We start from the raw sequence: 16583 nt of genomic DNA on the forward strand, positions 1-16583 counted from the left end.
TCCACGCAGTGATGCTTCTGGGCTAAGCCTTGGGATAACTGTAGTACAAGAGGGAAGACCTCTACCTCCAGGCGTTGTGGGGTCCACAATGTCCAACCCCAGAGCAGAAGGGAAAAGAACTGAGATCCAGCCCTGTGGGCATCTTGGTATCTCAGCTAAGTTCGGGAAGGTGGAGGCTACAGAGGGAAAGCTCCACCCACAAGCTGTGAGCTGCAGGTTGGGGACAAGCTGTCAAGTTGGGATAACTGTCCCTTGTCCGCCATGTTTCAGATGAGGAACAATTTCTTAAGCAACTGAAGTTTTCCAGCTACGGGAGGGCATGGCAGGGAAGCCATGGTGGGGAGTGCATGGGGGCAGGAGAGAGAAGCAAGCTGGTCACATTGCCACCAGGAAGCAGAGAGCAAACAGGACATTGGGCTAGGCTTGTTTCCCACTTCTTCCAGAGGCCCCACCCCCTTAAGAGTTCAAAACTTCCCCAAGAGGACCACCAGCGTAGGACCTTCAAACACAGTAGCCTGCAGGAACATTCCACGTTCAAACCATTACACTGGCTGAGGCTGCCTCTCGGGTACCGGCTCTGGTTCAGTGGAGGCAGACATATTAAAAAAGATGGGGCGGGAGCATTTCTGGATGATGAGTGATTGTTTAATAGGAAAACTCTACCTGGGGCAGAAACTGCTGGGAAGAAGCCAGCAGTATGAGCTCCGTGAAGGTACATCCTCTGCTCATAGGTGTGTCCATGGTACTCTAAGAGATGCTTGGTCATCCGTTTGGCCACGTGGTTAAGGGAACAGAATGATGCCAGGCGGAGCAAAGCACAGAGGCTAAGTCAGGGACTCCCTGAAGATCAGCCCCACTCTTCTTGTCACATTCCGGCTCTTTCTCTTGCTCTGACCTGACCCTCAATGCTGCCTGGCTTGCTCTGGAACCCACAGCCTCCTCCTGCCTCCTCTGATCTCACACAGGCTTCTGTTCTCCGCCTCACTGCACAGCATGATACACACACACTGTCACGTGATCTGGTGTTGACAGAGGCAAGCCAGTCTGAGGTCGAGCTCAGGCAGGAACCTGACCTGAGTTGGTGTCACTGGTTACCCCTTACCGTCCCCAGGGAGTTTCGCCATACTCCCCACCCCCACACCCCTAGTTTCCCTTGAGTGCTGGTGGGGGCTGGGGTTTCAGTAACAGTCAGGGGTGGCTAGGTGCCCGGTTCATAAAATGAATGGAAATTGCCTGGGCCAGTGAAATGAAACTCACTTAATACTGCGAAGAGATTTTTCTAGTCAATTTTGCTATGAACTTAAAACTCTTGTAGAAATCAGTTGGCAAGAAGAAAGCTGACAGAGAGTTAGGCTAAAGCTGGGCATGGTGGCATACAGCCATAAGCCAAGCATTGGGAGGGCCAGCTGGGCGACATGAGACCCTGTCTCAAAACAAAGCAAAACAAACCAACCAAACAAAACAAGCAGGAGTGGACACACTGTGGTCTCATGGTTTTAGCCCTAGCTTTCTCTTCCTTGTGTGGAAGGAGAGTCATGGACAGGGCCTGGGTGGGGCCCTGGGGTGTCCAGAGACAGGCAGTAATGGTGACTGACTCTCCTGGCAGATGGTACGGATTTCACAAGGATTCGCCTGGTGAATGGCTCTGGACCACACGAGGGCCGAGTGGAGGTGTTTCATGACCGTCGCTGGGGCACAGTGTGTGACGATGGCTGGGACAGGAAGGATGGGAACGTCGTGTGCCGCATGCTGGGCTTCCATGGTGTTGAGGAGATCTACCGGACAGCTCGTTTTGGGCAAGGTAAGGGTGGTAAGATAAGGTACAGATTGGATGTTGTGGTAGAGAACCATGGAATCGAGGCCTGGCCTTTTCCCCCAAAGCCTATATCACCTTCATGTGATATAGCCAACTGTTTCCTGGGGGCACCTAACCCTCAGTCCTGTTCTCAGTACGTGTCTCATACACTTTCTTTCTATAGAACTTGAACATGGAGAAACTTGGGTCGACTTGAACCCAAAACGATAGTTCCCAGCGCATGGATCAGGCAGTCTCCAGCCCATTTAGTTCTGTGTACCCTGCTCCTCAGCTGTGTGTACTTGGGCCTGGCCTCTCTCTACTCTGAGCCTTGGTGTGCTTGTCTGGGAAAAGGGCTTACAGACTCTGGGCTGCTTTCCAGCATAGGCCCCTGGGATCTAAGGTGTTGCCACTCACTTGTCATGAACATCTGCATGCTGGTGTCCAGGGGACTAGGATTTGAGCTGACCATACCACACTCAATGTATGGTGTGTCTGGTGACCTGTGAGTGGCAGTTACCCACCATAGAGGCTTTGGGGGTTGGAAGGTGCCAGGCAAGCCCTCCATCTTACCCAAGGCTTAAGCTTTCCATTCCATTTGATGGGGAGAAAGTGTGGTCTATTTGACAGCTCTGGAAGTCAGCTCAGTTTTGTCTCCTGCAAGGAGATTTCCAAGCCCTCCGACACCTCAGCTCATAATGCACACACACACACTTTAGCTCCTGTGGCATACTCTGTATGTCTCTGTCACCCCTGTTGTTCACTGGTGTATTCTAAACACACAGGAGAGTGCTTGCTGAGCGGAAAAGAGACCCTCAGACCACTTGTTTAAAGAATGAATGGTCACTGGTGCTTTACGAGACAGCCCCAGGCTGTAGTCTCAGTCTCACCCCATGGTAAAAGAACCCCTGTTGTTTGGTTTTCTCATCTGTTCACCAGGAGGCATTGTGCTGAGCTCTGACAGTTACTGAAAACCCAGCTCCCACCAGCACTCAAGGGAGACTGGGGTGTAAGGGGGGGGGGGTGGGGGTATCGCGAAACTCCCGGGGGACGCTAAGGGGTAAGCAGTGACACCAACACAGGTCAGGCTCTTTTCTCTTCCACAGGCAAGTCCTCCATTTGCTCTGAAGGTATCCCCGCTGCCCTAACCCCTGACGTTCATAGAAAGATATCGGCACCAAGTCCACAGCATTTGGGGGTCTGATGCTACTCTGTGACAGCCCGTTAAAGCACCAGGCTCTCTGTGTGAGGGTTTCAGGTCCCCAGAAGGCTGACACATTACAGCTGGCTGGACAAGGCTAGCCACAAGCTGTAGGGACTCTGTATTTGAGGAACTAACCCATTGACTTAATGGTTTGAGGATGTCTGACTATAATATCAGATTTAGGGACTTTCTATCTTTCTGGAACTATGATCTTGGGCTCCCAAGATGAGACCATGTAGGTACTAGCAATGTTGGTACTAACAAATTCAGTTTTGGGCCACTGGATAATCCAGGATCTGTCTAACATTACCTTTCTGATTAGGCCTTGCCGAAGTGTTCATTCATAAAGGCTTCAAGATACTGTATCTCAGTGTCAGGGTGAGTCTGTTACTAAGTGTGAGCCCGTGGATAGGTGGGTGGGTGGCAGGATGTGAGTTGGAAACTAGAGGCTGCCAGCAATAAGCTGTGTAATCTGGTACCAGATCTTCCCTGGTGGAGACTATCTTCATAGAAGATACAAACACCAATATCATCTCTTACTCTTATTCTACCTATAGGCAGCTAAGCCTATCATAAAGATGCATTCTTGGTAGAGCAGAGAGGGAAGATGGCCTCCGCCAGATTTGAGAAGCACCTGCAGGGCCAGCCAGGCCGTGGTCATGTTGTTTACAGGCATCTTCCCTTTTCTCCTCCTTTCTGCTTCCCGAATCACCGCTAAGCAGCTGTGTGTACCTCTCTTCACAGGAACAGGGAAGATCTGGATGGACGACGTGAACTGCAAGGGAACCGAGAGCTCCATCTTCCACTGCCAGTTCGCCAAATGGGGAGTGACAAACTGTGGGCATGCTGAGGATGCTGGAGTGACCTGTACTACATTCTGAAAGTGGGCACGGCCCAAAGCCAGGGCCCCACATGACCACATTCCTGTATCCCTGGGGTAGGAGGATGGCTTGGAGCTACCTAACCATGGCTCATGCCCAGGCCAACACCACCCTCCACCCTGCTGCCGATTGGCCTTACTCTGGTTCCAAGGTGACCCTTTGTCACTTTCTTTCCAGACAGCTATTCCAAAGTGCTCAATGGAACCTACATTCTGTTTTTCCTCCCCACTGGGGTTTCTACATGGGGGGCCCCAGTCAACTGAACCACCAGTATGCTCAGCTATCTGAAGACTTCCCACAGGGCCTAGGGATCGATGTTACGGATGGATGCTGATATGATGTCATAGGCAAGAGCAGCAATGGAGGTGGGGGGTGTTATGAGTCATTTATTTTGCAGATAATTCCTAAATTCCAGAGTTTCATCACCCATCTCCCCAGCAAGTAGAAACCCTTAATGACTCTGTTTCCTTTCTTTTTCTCTGTCTCTTCACACTGTATGTTAGTTTGGGGAAGGGGCAGAGGAGAAGCCAGCTATAGGAGACATAACATAATGCCAGCTACCAAAAGAACCTCAGCTGGAGCTGGGAAGAGAAGGGAACAACTGCCGTTCTGTGCTACATTGTATCTCGGGTGCTGAAATCACTTAACCACTTTGCTGTGTTAATACAAGGCATGTTAATCAGGGCAGGACCCTGCCTCCAGGTAGTGCTCACCTGGCCCATTCATCTGGCTTCCAAGTTAGAAGACCAAGAATGAGAAGACTGAGACCAGGTTCCTCCATGAACCTTGGTATACCCTTCTTAGGCCTGAGCAACAAGCTTGGGTTGTAGACATTGGTTGTTAGAAAGTTGTATATTCCAAATGTTATAGCAAGCATGTATAAGATCAGACAGGAAGAGTTTCTAAGTCAAACATCCACACAGGAAGGCTGATTCGGAGGGTGACATGGGAGCTATCCACGTTAACCTGAAGCTGTGTCTCAGGGCAGTTGGTGACATTATACCTTTCAGGCCTCTTTGAATATAGTCCTGTGAGCAGAGGGAAACAGACCTGATAAATTCCCCAAGGGCAGAAAGAAGTGTGAATCCTCTATAGCCTTCCCATGGGAAATGAGTTGTCTGGGGCCTCTTTCAGCTTGTGAGCTGCACTCCCCTCCTGGTTACAGAGTGAACATGTTCTGCTGTTGGCACAGGAGGATGGCACATGTGTTCTAGAACTGGGAGAGCTACACTACAGCAATTGAGTGCAGACCTGTCTGGCTATAGTAGAGTCACAGACACATTCACATATCCTGTGAGGTGAGCATTATCTTGCTTGGGGTGAGGAAGACCTAGATACCTCCAGGTGTTGTTTCCCCCAAAGATCCTGGCTGGCCACTAAGCCAATATGCAATCTTGATCATCTTGCTTACAATATGCGTTACTCACTACTGTTCTCATGATCTGACCAACTGTTGTGTTTACATAACATGCATGTACTCATGCATCTTCTGGAGCCCATGTATGTATACCTGTATAAGCATAGCACTCTTTATTACATCGCTCTGCACATCACAATAGTTATGTTTTAAAAGATATACTAAAGGTTGTTATTTTTAAAAAAAGATATTTTAAAAGTGTGTAAACATCACTTAGATAATTCTGGGAAAGAACCCGGTTACCCCAAAGATGAAGACTCAGGTAACTGTCTCACTTGGTCTTTACATGGGGGAAACACAAGTTTGGTTTTATATCTATGAAAGCAGTGTTGAAAAGTATTTTAATCATAAAAATAAAGTCGACTAGTTTACAGACCTACTTATGAGGACATGGAAATGACCGTGGACTGTATTTCAGGGACCAATGGGAACTAGGCCTAAAATACTTCAGATCTTTTGTAAGAAAGAATTTCAATAAAGCAAACATTTGAAAAAGATGTCACTAACAAGTGGTTGTATTAGTCAAGGTTCTCTAAAGTCACAGAACTTGTGGAATGAATCTCTCTCTCTCCATACATATATATACAGATTTATTGGAATGACTCATGACTCACAGGCTGCAGTCCAACAATGGCTAGTTATGAACGGAAAGTCTAAGAATCAGAAGCTGCTCAGTCCCACAAGGCTGGGTGTCTCAGCTGGTCTGCTGGGATCTCAGAGAAGGAATGGATGTACTAAGGTGAGGGCAAGCAGACAAAGAACACCGTTCCTTTTTCCACTTCCTTTTATGGTATTCCAACAAAAGGTGTGGTCCAGATCAAAGGCATGTTATCTTTCTGCCTCAAGATCAGGATCACTGCCAGGCGGTGGTGGCGCACGCCTTTAATCCCAGCACTTGGGAGGCAGAGCCAGGCGGATCTCTGTGAGTTTGAGGCCAGCCTGGTCTCCAAAGCAAGTTCTAGGAAAGGCGCAAAGCTACACAGAGAAACCCTGTCTCAACCCCTCCCCCCGCAAAAAAAAGATCAGGATCACACGTGTGCTCTCTGTTTCTGGATTATAGTTCATGCCACATATAATCAAGCTGGCAGCCAAGAATGGCCACCACAGTGATCCATCATAGTCTTTTTCTTGAAAACCCAGGGAGCGTGGAGAAGAATGGTAAGGCAATCTGATTATTTCCCAGAGAGGTTTGCTAGCATGCGCTGTACCTTAAAAGGCTCCTTGGTGCTTCTAGAAGACATTCAACACACATGTCTGGACTGATAGAACACCTTGACTATTTTCTGTTGCTGTAACAGAATATCTGAGACAAGGTAGACTAATAAAGAAAAGAGGTTTACCTATGTACTGAAAGTCCAAAACTAACTGGGCAGACACATCTGGCAAGGGATTCATGCTGCTTCAACTCACCACAGAAGGAAGAGTCTGTGAGTCTGTGTCACAGAGACCAAGCATGGGGATAGGCTTGCTTTAGAAGAAACTAGAACCACCATCGCTAAACAGGTCCTGTGATTAGGGCACTTCTGGGGAGAGAGGCACTCACCCGTCCATGAGGATTCCACCCCTGGTACCCAATTGGGGAATCAAGGTCCCGACACATGCGTGTGTCGGGGACACACTCAAATCTCGGCAGAACCATGGTGTCTAAGCCCCGTTTGGTGGTCACCAAAAGAAGCAGATTCCAAGCAGCAGAACAACCCTCAGGGCCCATCCATGACAGAACAGTTTTGAACTTCATGACTGAACAGTTTTGAACTTCGCTTGATCTCAGTCAAAAGGAAGTGTTCATGTTTGTACTCGACAAAGGAAAGGCGTCTTAGGGTTTTACTGAAGAGTGTGAAGAGGCACCAGGAACATAGAACTCTTATAAAGGGAAACATTTAATTGGAGCTGGCTTATAACTCAGAGGTTTAGTCCATTATCTCATGGCGGGAAGCATGGCAGCATGCAGGCAGACATGGTGCTGAAGCAGCAGCTGGGAGTTCTACATCTGGACTGGCAGGCAGCAGGAAGAGAGAGACACTGGGCCTGGCTTGGGCTTCTGAAATCTCAAAGCCCACCGCTAGTGACACACTTCCTCCAACAAGGCCACATGTCCTAATCTTTTCAAATAGTGCCACTCCCTGTGAAGTGGTGGCCATTTTCATTCAGACCACCACAAAAGGACACCTATGTTTCCTGTCCCACCTCTAAAATGTCCCCTGGGGGCACGCTTCCCTTGGGGTCCCATGGATGCTGAGGTGGTCCAGTTAGGTACTGAGTGTGCGGTTCCTGGACCCTATCATCTAAAGGTAGGGAGGAGTGTTCCAGGCATAGAACCACAGCAGCCAGCAGCCTGTGAGGGAAGGTCTGAGCATCACAGTCCTGTCGCAGGCTTTCTTGTGTCCACCAGCCAGCTCCCAAATCACGATACAGAGACTTGTTATTAGTTATGAATGCTCGGCCTTATTAAGCTCATTTCTGGCTAGCTTTTTTTCTTTAACTTAAATTGACCTGTTTTCTCTTCACCTTCATTTTGCCTCCGGGCTTTTTACCTTTCTTTCTATATATGCTACTCTGTGTCTGCTGGCTGGTGTCTCCTTTGCTGGCCCTGGGCAGCCCCCTCTCTTTTCCCCTTGTTCTCTCCTCTCTTCTTCTTTCTTCTCCCAAGCCTAGATCTCTCCTCTTACTAATTCTCTCTGCTCACCAGCCCTGCCTATCCCTCTACTGCTTACCTATTGGCCATTCATCTTTGCCTAGTTGAAGTAGTATTCCACAACACAATCCTGCCAGATATTCAGGTTAGTGGCTCAAGGAAATTCTCACACCTTAAGTTTGCTGTAAGCCATTGTAGTGTGTTAAAACACAACAGATGTCTCTGGAAATCCATCAAGGAAGTATCTTTTCCTCTTCTTTCCAAAGGTCTAGATGATAGCCTGCTCCCCATACGTGTCATAGCAATTCTGGCTGTGCAAACAGGGCCTGGAGGAAGGCCACCACTTTGTGTTGTCCTCTCCACTGTCCAGAAGTCAAACACAGCCACTTCCAGTAGACAAACATGCTCATATTTTTGGACAAGTTTTGGGAACCCCTACCCCAAGTTTCTTCAGTAACTCTGATGACAAAATAATGAAAGTCATGCTAACATTCCATAACAGGTCCAGAGTGTGAATCAGTTTGGTTCTGTGTGTGAACTAGCTTCCCACCTGAAAGCATCTGTAGAACCTGCCTCACCCAAACTTTACCCTCTTCTCCTCCCTCCACCTATGGCTCTGTGGAGCCAAATGGGTTCTGCCTGTTAGTGCCTTGTTATCTGCCCCTCTCTACCAAGTAAGTAAAGGAACTTTCTGGAAGAACATTTAATCTCCTGGAGGAGACCTTGAGCAAGTTCAAGAGGAGCCAGTAGCATAGGCTCTCATCAGAGATCTTTCTTTAGAAGTTTATCAGCCACGTGAGCTTCACATTTGTGCTGATCAATGTTGAGTTGCCAAGGCTTCACAGAAATGCCCATGCACCTTCCTGGAACATTCTCTGTATCGTTCTCTCCTCTCAAGTACTGAGAAATTCTGCAGACCTCAGCCTCTGAGCTCCAGCCATCATTCCTCACTTCCGTACAGTGGTTACACTCAGCTTGGTCCTGATGCTGCGGGGAAAGAATCTAGGCCAAGGTCGAGCTGCCCACTTGCTCCGCTCGGGGATCACTGTCTTCATGTTTCATATTGTTCAATGTCTTAAATGATAGGTTTCAAGAAAGTTGAGCAATTCGCAATTTTCCAATTGTGTCAGAAGGTGGGTAATCTCAGTAATTATTCCCAAGGCCAGGAGTAGAAGTCTTCCCTGTGGCTACATACTGGTCCAGGGAACATCTTTGTTCAAACACAGCACTGTTTGGCAAAGATGAGCTCTGGAAAGATCTGGAAGGAAGAGGTGACTGAAGAAGCAAAAGCTTCCTGTAGCATTCTCCCATGGCATCTCCTCCCCTCCTCCAGACCCTCTCCTCTAGACTCCCTTCCAAGGTCAGGCCCCAGGCTCTCCATGAGTTAGTTCTCCTTTGGGGATTGAAGAACCAAGCCATGGGCGAGCAACAAGGAAATCATCTCAGTACAAATACAAACAGGTTTAAACCAGACAGGTGTCCAAGTAGGCTGGACAACAGCTGCCTGTGCTGTGGCTCCAAAGAGCTGCTAACAGTTCGGTGGCCCCTCGCCCAGCTCACTTGCCTCTCAGGCCCTGTAGAGTTATCACCAGGGACAATTTCTTCTTCCCCAAGCTGTGTTCTCTGTAAACAGAGGCGGTATCTGTTGCCTAGTCATCCACCCGGGCTCCATTCCTGGAGACATTGTGGTCCTGAGGACAGACCTCATACTTCTGCAGTGGACAAAGGCAGACTCACCATGAATCAGCATGCTCTCCTTGCAGAAACTCATAGGGAGGTGGCATGGGCACAGTTCTTACACCCTTTGTTTATGTTCTCACTTATCATGTGCTGATAGATTATCTACCACGTGAGAGGCCTGTTTACCACACTCACAGGTGTAAACAGGACCTGCCTGCACTCTTTGCATGAAAGTACAAGGGAGAAAAGTATACATGTGTACAAACTTGGTCCCTGTGATGGCAGAAACTGTTCTTGTCACTACCTTTCAGTATAACCCTGACCATCCAGGAGGAATACTATCCACTGGCAGGAAATACACAGTGGTGTGAAGGTGCTTGTTTGCAAAACACAACAGCTCATTGTGTAAGTACACAATTAAAAGTGTTCCTCCGGGGGCCTGGAGAGATGGCTCAGCAGTTAAGAGCACTGACTGCTCTTTGAGAGGACCCGGGTTCAATTCCCAGCACCTACACGGCAGCTCACAACTGTCTGTAACTCCAATTCCAGGAGACCTGAAACCCTCACATGAGCAGGCACATAAAATAAAAATAAATACATTTTTTTAAAAAAAGTGTTCCTCCACAGCTTCTGGTTCAGTGCCCACCTCCAGGTTCCTACCTCGACTCCTTCAATAATGGACTGGGATGTGGAAGTGTAAGTCAAAGAAACCCTTTCCCTCCTAACTTGTTTTTGGTCATGGAGCTTTAAAATGACAAATAAGTTGGGTACGGCGACACACATCTGTCATCTCAGCTAGTCAGGAGGCTGAGGCAGGAGGACTGAAAGTTCAAGGCCTGCCTGGGTTAGAAAGTAAGTTCGAGGTTAACCTGAGTAAGTTAGCAAGGCCTTTTCAAAATAAACGTCTCCAAGGCCCAGGATGCAGCTCAGCGACAGAGTGTTTATGCAGCACACGCGAGACCTGAGTTCAGCCCTTACTACCACAAACTAACAATAATAATGACTAATCCAAAGGGATATTTTAAAAGGAAATAAAAGTATGTGAATGTGAATGAGGGCAAAGAAGAGATGTAGCCACACAGGAGAACACGACAAAAGACTATTATGAGCAAGTTTATGCCCAGTGCAATTTTGGGAAATTAGCTGAAGCTACCGTTGAAGACATATGTGGAAATAAAATCAAGAGAAAGCCCTGGATGGCGTGGTAAGTCCAAGAGATTAGAACCTGTTGTTGAACTCCTTTCCACAGAGGAAGCAGCACCGGATGACTTACAGGGTGAACCCAGCACTCTCAGAACCCAGCGTTCTGTCCAGGCGGCTTCACGGAGCACCGCAATGGGGAGAACACGTTCCTTGTGTGACACTTGAATCACTTTCACAAGGAAATGAGACTAAAGCATGGGAAAGCAGGGAGATTCCAGGCCAGTCCCACCCACCAACACAAATACCAAAGCCACAAACAACATTTTAGCAGACAGAACCCACCAAGCATCAAGACTTATACGTCAGGCTGAGGTGGAGTTTTCCTAGAAATGCAAACTTGGTTTGACATAATAAAAATCCATAATTGCCATTCTTCGCATTAACAAACTCGAGGAGAAAAATAGGCAGTCCTCTCAGTAAACACAGAAAGCTCAATATTTATGTACAATCCAAACTTTGAATGGGCGAAGGAGAGGTGGGGACTGCCCATTAAGAACTCTGTCAACAACATGGAATAAACAGATGTGAACATAAACCTTTCAAGTGTGAATGTGGCAACAAACAAGGAGAAGCAGCCAGCTGGCTTTGCTGCTTTCCCACCATGTCTAGAGACCCCTATGTGCATGGCCAGGAGAGGAAAGCTACAGGACCGGAAAGGACACAGACTTGAGCATTTGTAGGGGAGGGGCTCACATACTCCCCAGTAAGAGCTCAGCAGATTGTTCAGTAGGGAAAAGCACGAAGACCTGAGTTCAAGTACAGCACCCTTGTCAATGTCTGGGTGTGGCCTTATGTGCTTGTCACCCCAGCACTGTAGGGGGAAGCATTAGGGGGATTGCTAGGATAGGCTGGCTGCCAGCTGAGTGCCAGAACCTATCTCAGAGGGAAGAGGCAGTGAATGAGATCTCCCTCTGTCCTGAAGCTGCCCACTGCGTGTGCACATAGAACACCCAACTGCCCCTGCCCTCCCCTGACACCCACAGACTGATTTGCAAAACAGAACAATCAATGGGAAATCTCTAGAATGAAGAAGCCTTCGTTGCATGTGAGCACAACTAAGATGTTAAACGTCAAACTTCAAAGTCTCCTCATTTCAGATTGACTCTTAACTACAGGTTTAGGAAAAACAAAGAAACAGTTATTGAGGGCTCAGCAGTAAATGAGACACCCATTTCACCCCTCTGAAGCTCAGGGACCAGGCACTTGTCTGGTTCCCAGGCCGGGCTCCCCTTACTGTTAGCTGTCATGTGACCCCATCCTTTCCCTCCACATTACCACTCCTGTTTGCCCAGTCAACTCCATGAGGGCAGGGACAGGGCAGTAGTCACCCACTGTTTCATCAGTTCTGGATGCAAGGCCTGAGAAACACTAGAGCAATAGTCTCAATGTCTGCGAGCTCTCTGGATTCATACATTAAAACCCTAACGCCCAAGGTGATGGTAGAAATTGGAGCCCTCAGGCAGTGGCTAGGTCAGGGATTAGTGTTCCCTTTAATGGCTCCCTTTAAGAGGCCTACTCTTTTGTCATATCTGTGTTAAGAAAATGGCTCTCTCTGAGGCAGAATTGGGACTTTACCAAACATCAAATCTGACCACACCTGGGTGTTGTGCTTCCTAGCCTCCAGATCTGTGAGAGAGAAATCCCATTTCTTTATAAGCTACTAGTTTGTGGCAGTTTGTTAGAGCAGCCCATGTTGTCTGAGACTCAGATTTCATATCTGAAAAAAGAAAGGAGATGGAGAGGGACAAAGAGGATCCCCATTGCCTTGGAAAGAAGAGACCCTGGTGGGAACTAGGGATGTGGTTTGCTTTCCAGGCCAATGTCACCATTTTTGGTTGGAACACCCCCTTCCAAACCTGGAAGCAGCTTCCTGATTGCAGACACAATGGGATCACCTACTTCTTTCCTTACTGCTGAAGAAAATATTGGCACGTAAAGATGGAGGGCTGGCAACATAGATCAGTCAGTAAAAGTGCTTGCCTCCCAAACTTGACTTGAGTTCAACCAGACAGATCTCATGTTGGAAGGAGAAAACCAACTCTCTCAAGTTGTCCTCTGACTTCCAAATATACACTGTGGTATGCACATGTCTACACACACACACACACACACACACACACACACACACACACACACAAATAATAATGATAATAATAATAATAATAATTAATAATAATAATAATAATAATAATAAAGTGATTTTAAGACAAAAAAAAAAGATGTTAAGTCCCCACATGAAACTTCTCAATGGTGGTTGACTACACCTTGTCATAATTATAGAGCAGAAATTTTACTATAATTAGTGGAGGTTGTTGGTTCAATAGAAAGATTATGGAACGTTGAAAGGAAAATTCCTGTGACCATTTACATTTAGCAAAATTAGTTTGAGCAAGAAAATCCAAACAAAAGTAAGCAAAAGAAAAAACAAAAGCCAAAAATGGTTCAAGGATCAGGCTGCTTCCCAAACCGGAGCAGATTCTGAGAACTCCAACCAACAACGTAATCTGACATTTATAGAAAATAGAACTGTAAGAGACAATTTAATTGGTTACAGCTTAATTATTTAACTGGTTACAGAGCCTCCTGCCATGAACTAAATAAAGGCCAGCTACTGTGATTAAATTCCATATTGGTTTGGCTGTTGGGCGTAGGCCAAATCAATGTTTCCTATAAAATTTTATTTGACAGGAATACGGGATTGAAGGACCTAGATGCTGATCTTGATTCCACAAATTCATGAATGGACAATGGCTTCAGGGCCATCCTTATAAATGGATGTATCCTATGTACTTTTAATTATGAAGATTTTAAAAAAGTTAATTTGAAAGTGGTTTGCAAACTCTGAAGTGTTATATAAATAACAGTTTGAACAACATGGAAGATTCTGGCTTATCGGAGAGGTGGCCATTATCATTTAAAGCTATGGGGAACTGGTGTGCAATAAAGTGTAACATGGAGGCTGGAGACATGGCTCAGCAGTTCAGAGCACTGGCTGCTCTTGTAGAGGACCCAGGTTCAGTACCCTGCACCCACAGTAACTCACAGCCATCTGTAACTCTGGGTCCAGGGAATCTGGTGCCCTCTTCTGGTCTTGAGTAACACACACACACACACACACACACACACACACACACACACACACTGCACATAAATGCAGTCCAAACATCCATGCACATCAAATAAAACAAATAAATCTTACTTAAAAAAATAAAAACTGAAGTATGACATAGATACCTTCTTGAATATTCTAGGACCAGAATAGGTTGCAGTTCATTAGATGACATTATTAGAAACATCCAACATAATTTTATCTAAACTTCAAATAAGTAAGTGGATAGATGGATGGATGGATGGATAGATGAATGGATGAGTGGATGGGTGGATGGGTGGGTGGGTGGGTAGATGGATGGATGAGTGGATGGGTGGATGGGTGGATGGATGGGTGGATGGATGGATGAGCTGGATATGTGGTTTAGTTTCTAGAGTGCTTGCCAGCAAGCATAGCACTGCCTGGAAGCAGGTGAGGATGGTGCACACACACACCTGCCATACCAGCCCCTGGGAAGAGGAATCAGGAGGGATCAGAAGTTCGAGGTTGATTTCAGCTTTGTCTTCAGCCAGCCCGGACTTGATGAGATCCTGACTTGAAACACAAAAACAAAGAGAACAGACCAACATTTTTGTGTTTTAAAATTATTCCGTGTATGTTGTCTGCTGGGAGGCCCTTCGGTTCAATTCTTTCCTAAATTGACAGGCACTTAAGTATCAGCAAGTATGGGTAGTTTCAAAATCCATACTGGGACTCCATTGTCTATAGTTTCTCAGGGCATCGGGTCAGAGAGCAAAATTGAATTCCTGAAAGGCAAGGAGCAAATCAAACTTCAAGTTTACCTCCTCCTCCACAAGTCTGCTGTCAGCTCTCTGGTGACATCTACCGGCTAACGAGAGAAACAGACCGGAACCGTCAGAGAAGCATCTACAAAGAGTGTCGGGCCAGCCTCAATTTTAAAGCCAGGTCGAAGTACAAGGGATCACCTTAAAAAGTCAACAGAGCTGAGACAGGGCTCAGCGTTCTGCATCTCTGAGATGCTCTAGACGTTGCTGCAGCCGCTTACCCACAGCCATTTGAGGAGCAGCAAGGCTCATCAAAGCTTTCAGAGAGTGGGCTGTCAGAGGTGGACAGGCTCTCAGAGCTCGTCCTAACCGGCTTTCTTGTTTTATAGGTGAGAAAGCTGCAAACAGAGAGAGGAAGCGGGTACGCCAACAGGCACATTCAGTGTTCCACGTCCCAAGCCTTATGGCCCAACCTTTCTGTCCTTTAGAACCATGTGTGCCCTGAAAGGCTTTAAGAAAAACTGCATTTACCGGCACACTAGCTACTGTTATTACACCCACTAGCCACTGGGCAGGCAGACACCTGGGTACACACACAGACACACACACGTAGACAGGCTCACAGGCCATAAGGTAAGCACACACACCTAAACAGGCTGGCAGACAAACACAGAAAGTGAAGGCATGCTTCGAACATCAAGGCTAGATTTATAGAGAATCACACAAAAGAGCGGTTCTGCCACTAACAGGTATATAAAAGATCACATCACTGCTCACTTTGGGGACCCTCAGACATCCAGTGCCAGCCATTGTTTTGCCGCCCCCATCCCCATGTCCAATGTTGGCCACCTTGACCCACACCAGAAAGCTGTATCAGTGCCATGTTTTCTAAACACATCCTGGCCCATATGGCCACCTCTTCCCTTAGGTGTACACCCTTTGAGAGAGCGGTTTTCGAGGCAGAGGCCACCAGAGATTAATTTGATAGCCAGGAGCCTTGGCTAAGAAAATGCCTATTTATACAATGGTCTTTTTTTTTTTTTTTTTTTTTTTTTTGATGTGCTATTGCCTATGGAAGTAGCCCGCTTTAGAGGCAGTGGAAGATGCTTCTGGCTTCCAAATAAACTTCATACTTTCCAGATGATAGTGGCCCAGTGTAGACTTCTGGGAAGAGGTGGGAAGGCTCAGGGCCTCCAAATAAGAGTGAGTCCTTCTTCCTATGGCCTCTGGAAACCAAGGAAAGCAGACCCCAGACTGCTCCTTCTTGTCACCCACCAAGTGAGGACAGAGTTCCTTCAAGCCTGACCCTTTTCACTCCTCAGGATCTCTATGTCACCATGTCCTGTGGAGAGCCTGCATCTCCCACTAGTACAGTTATTCCAGAGCCTGGTGTGCTGGTGCAGGCCTTCAATTCCAGCATTTAGGAGACAGAGGCAGGTGGATTGCTGTGAGTTCAAGACCAGCTCCAGACCAGCCAGGGCTACAGAGTAAGATCCTGTCTTCAAACAGGAAACAAACTGTTCCTTCCAGTAATCATGACTTGAAAGAAACTAATATGGAGGCGGAAAAAAAAAAAGAAAGAAAGAAAGAAAGAAACTAATAGCACTATTGATTTTTAACTCAAAGACTGAGCTAACCATCGGCTATAATAGGTGTAATTGAAGAATGAGCTAACCCTCAGCTATAATAGGTGTAATTGAGCCAAGGTTTGGAATGAATTACCTTGAAGAAAGATTAGCTGATGCCATACTTTATAACCAAGGGACTTGGAATGGATTATCCCCAAACCACAATTAATTGGCAGAATGTGGAAAATAAGTACTGACTTGTGGAATTCACTAACATTACCATTTAAAGAAGTGGTAAGGTATAGGAGTTAGAGTGTAGAAGCAGGGTGTGTGTGTGTGTGTGTGTGTAATCTGGCACAGCGCAGT

At 46.9% G+C, this 16583-nt stretch overlaps 1 protein-coding gene across 1 annotated transcript in view; it reads left to right on the forward strand.

Annotated features, from left to right (window-relative positions):
* Scara5 (scavenger receptor class A member 5) overlaps positions 1-5771 on the forward strand; it is a 90772-nt gene extending 85001 nt beyond the window's left edge. The window contains exons 8-9 of the mRNA XM_036199481.1: positions 1607-1801; positions 3744-5771. Of these exons, the coding sequence (XP_036055374.1) occupies positions 1607-1801; positions 3744-3880 (332 nt within the window). The 3' untranslated portion in view covers positions 3881-5771. The remainder of the gene's footprint in view (positions 1-1606; positions 1802-3743) is intronic.
* Positions 5772-16583: the final 10812 nt, after the last annotated feature.

This window comes from Onychomys torridus, chromosome 9 (genome assembly GCF_903995425.1).
Source record: "Onychomys torridus chromosome 9, mOncTor1.1, whole genome shotgun sequence".
NCBI classification, from domain to species: domain Eukaryota; kingdom Metazoa; phylum Chordata; class Mammalia; order Rodentia; family Cricetidae; genus Onychomys; species Onychomys torridus.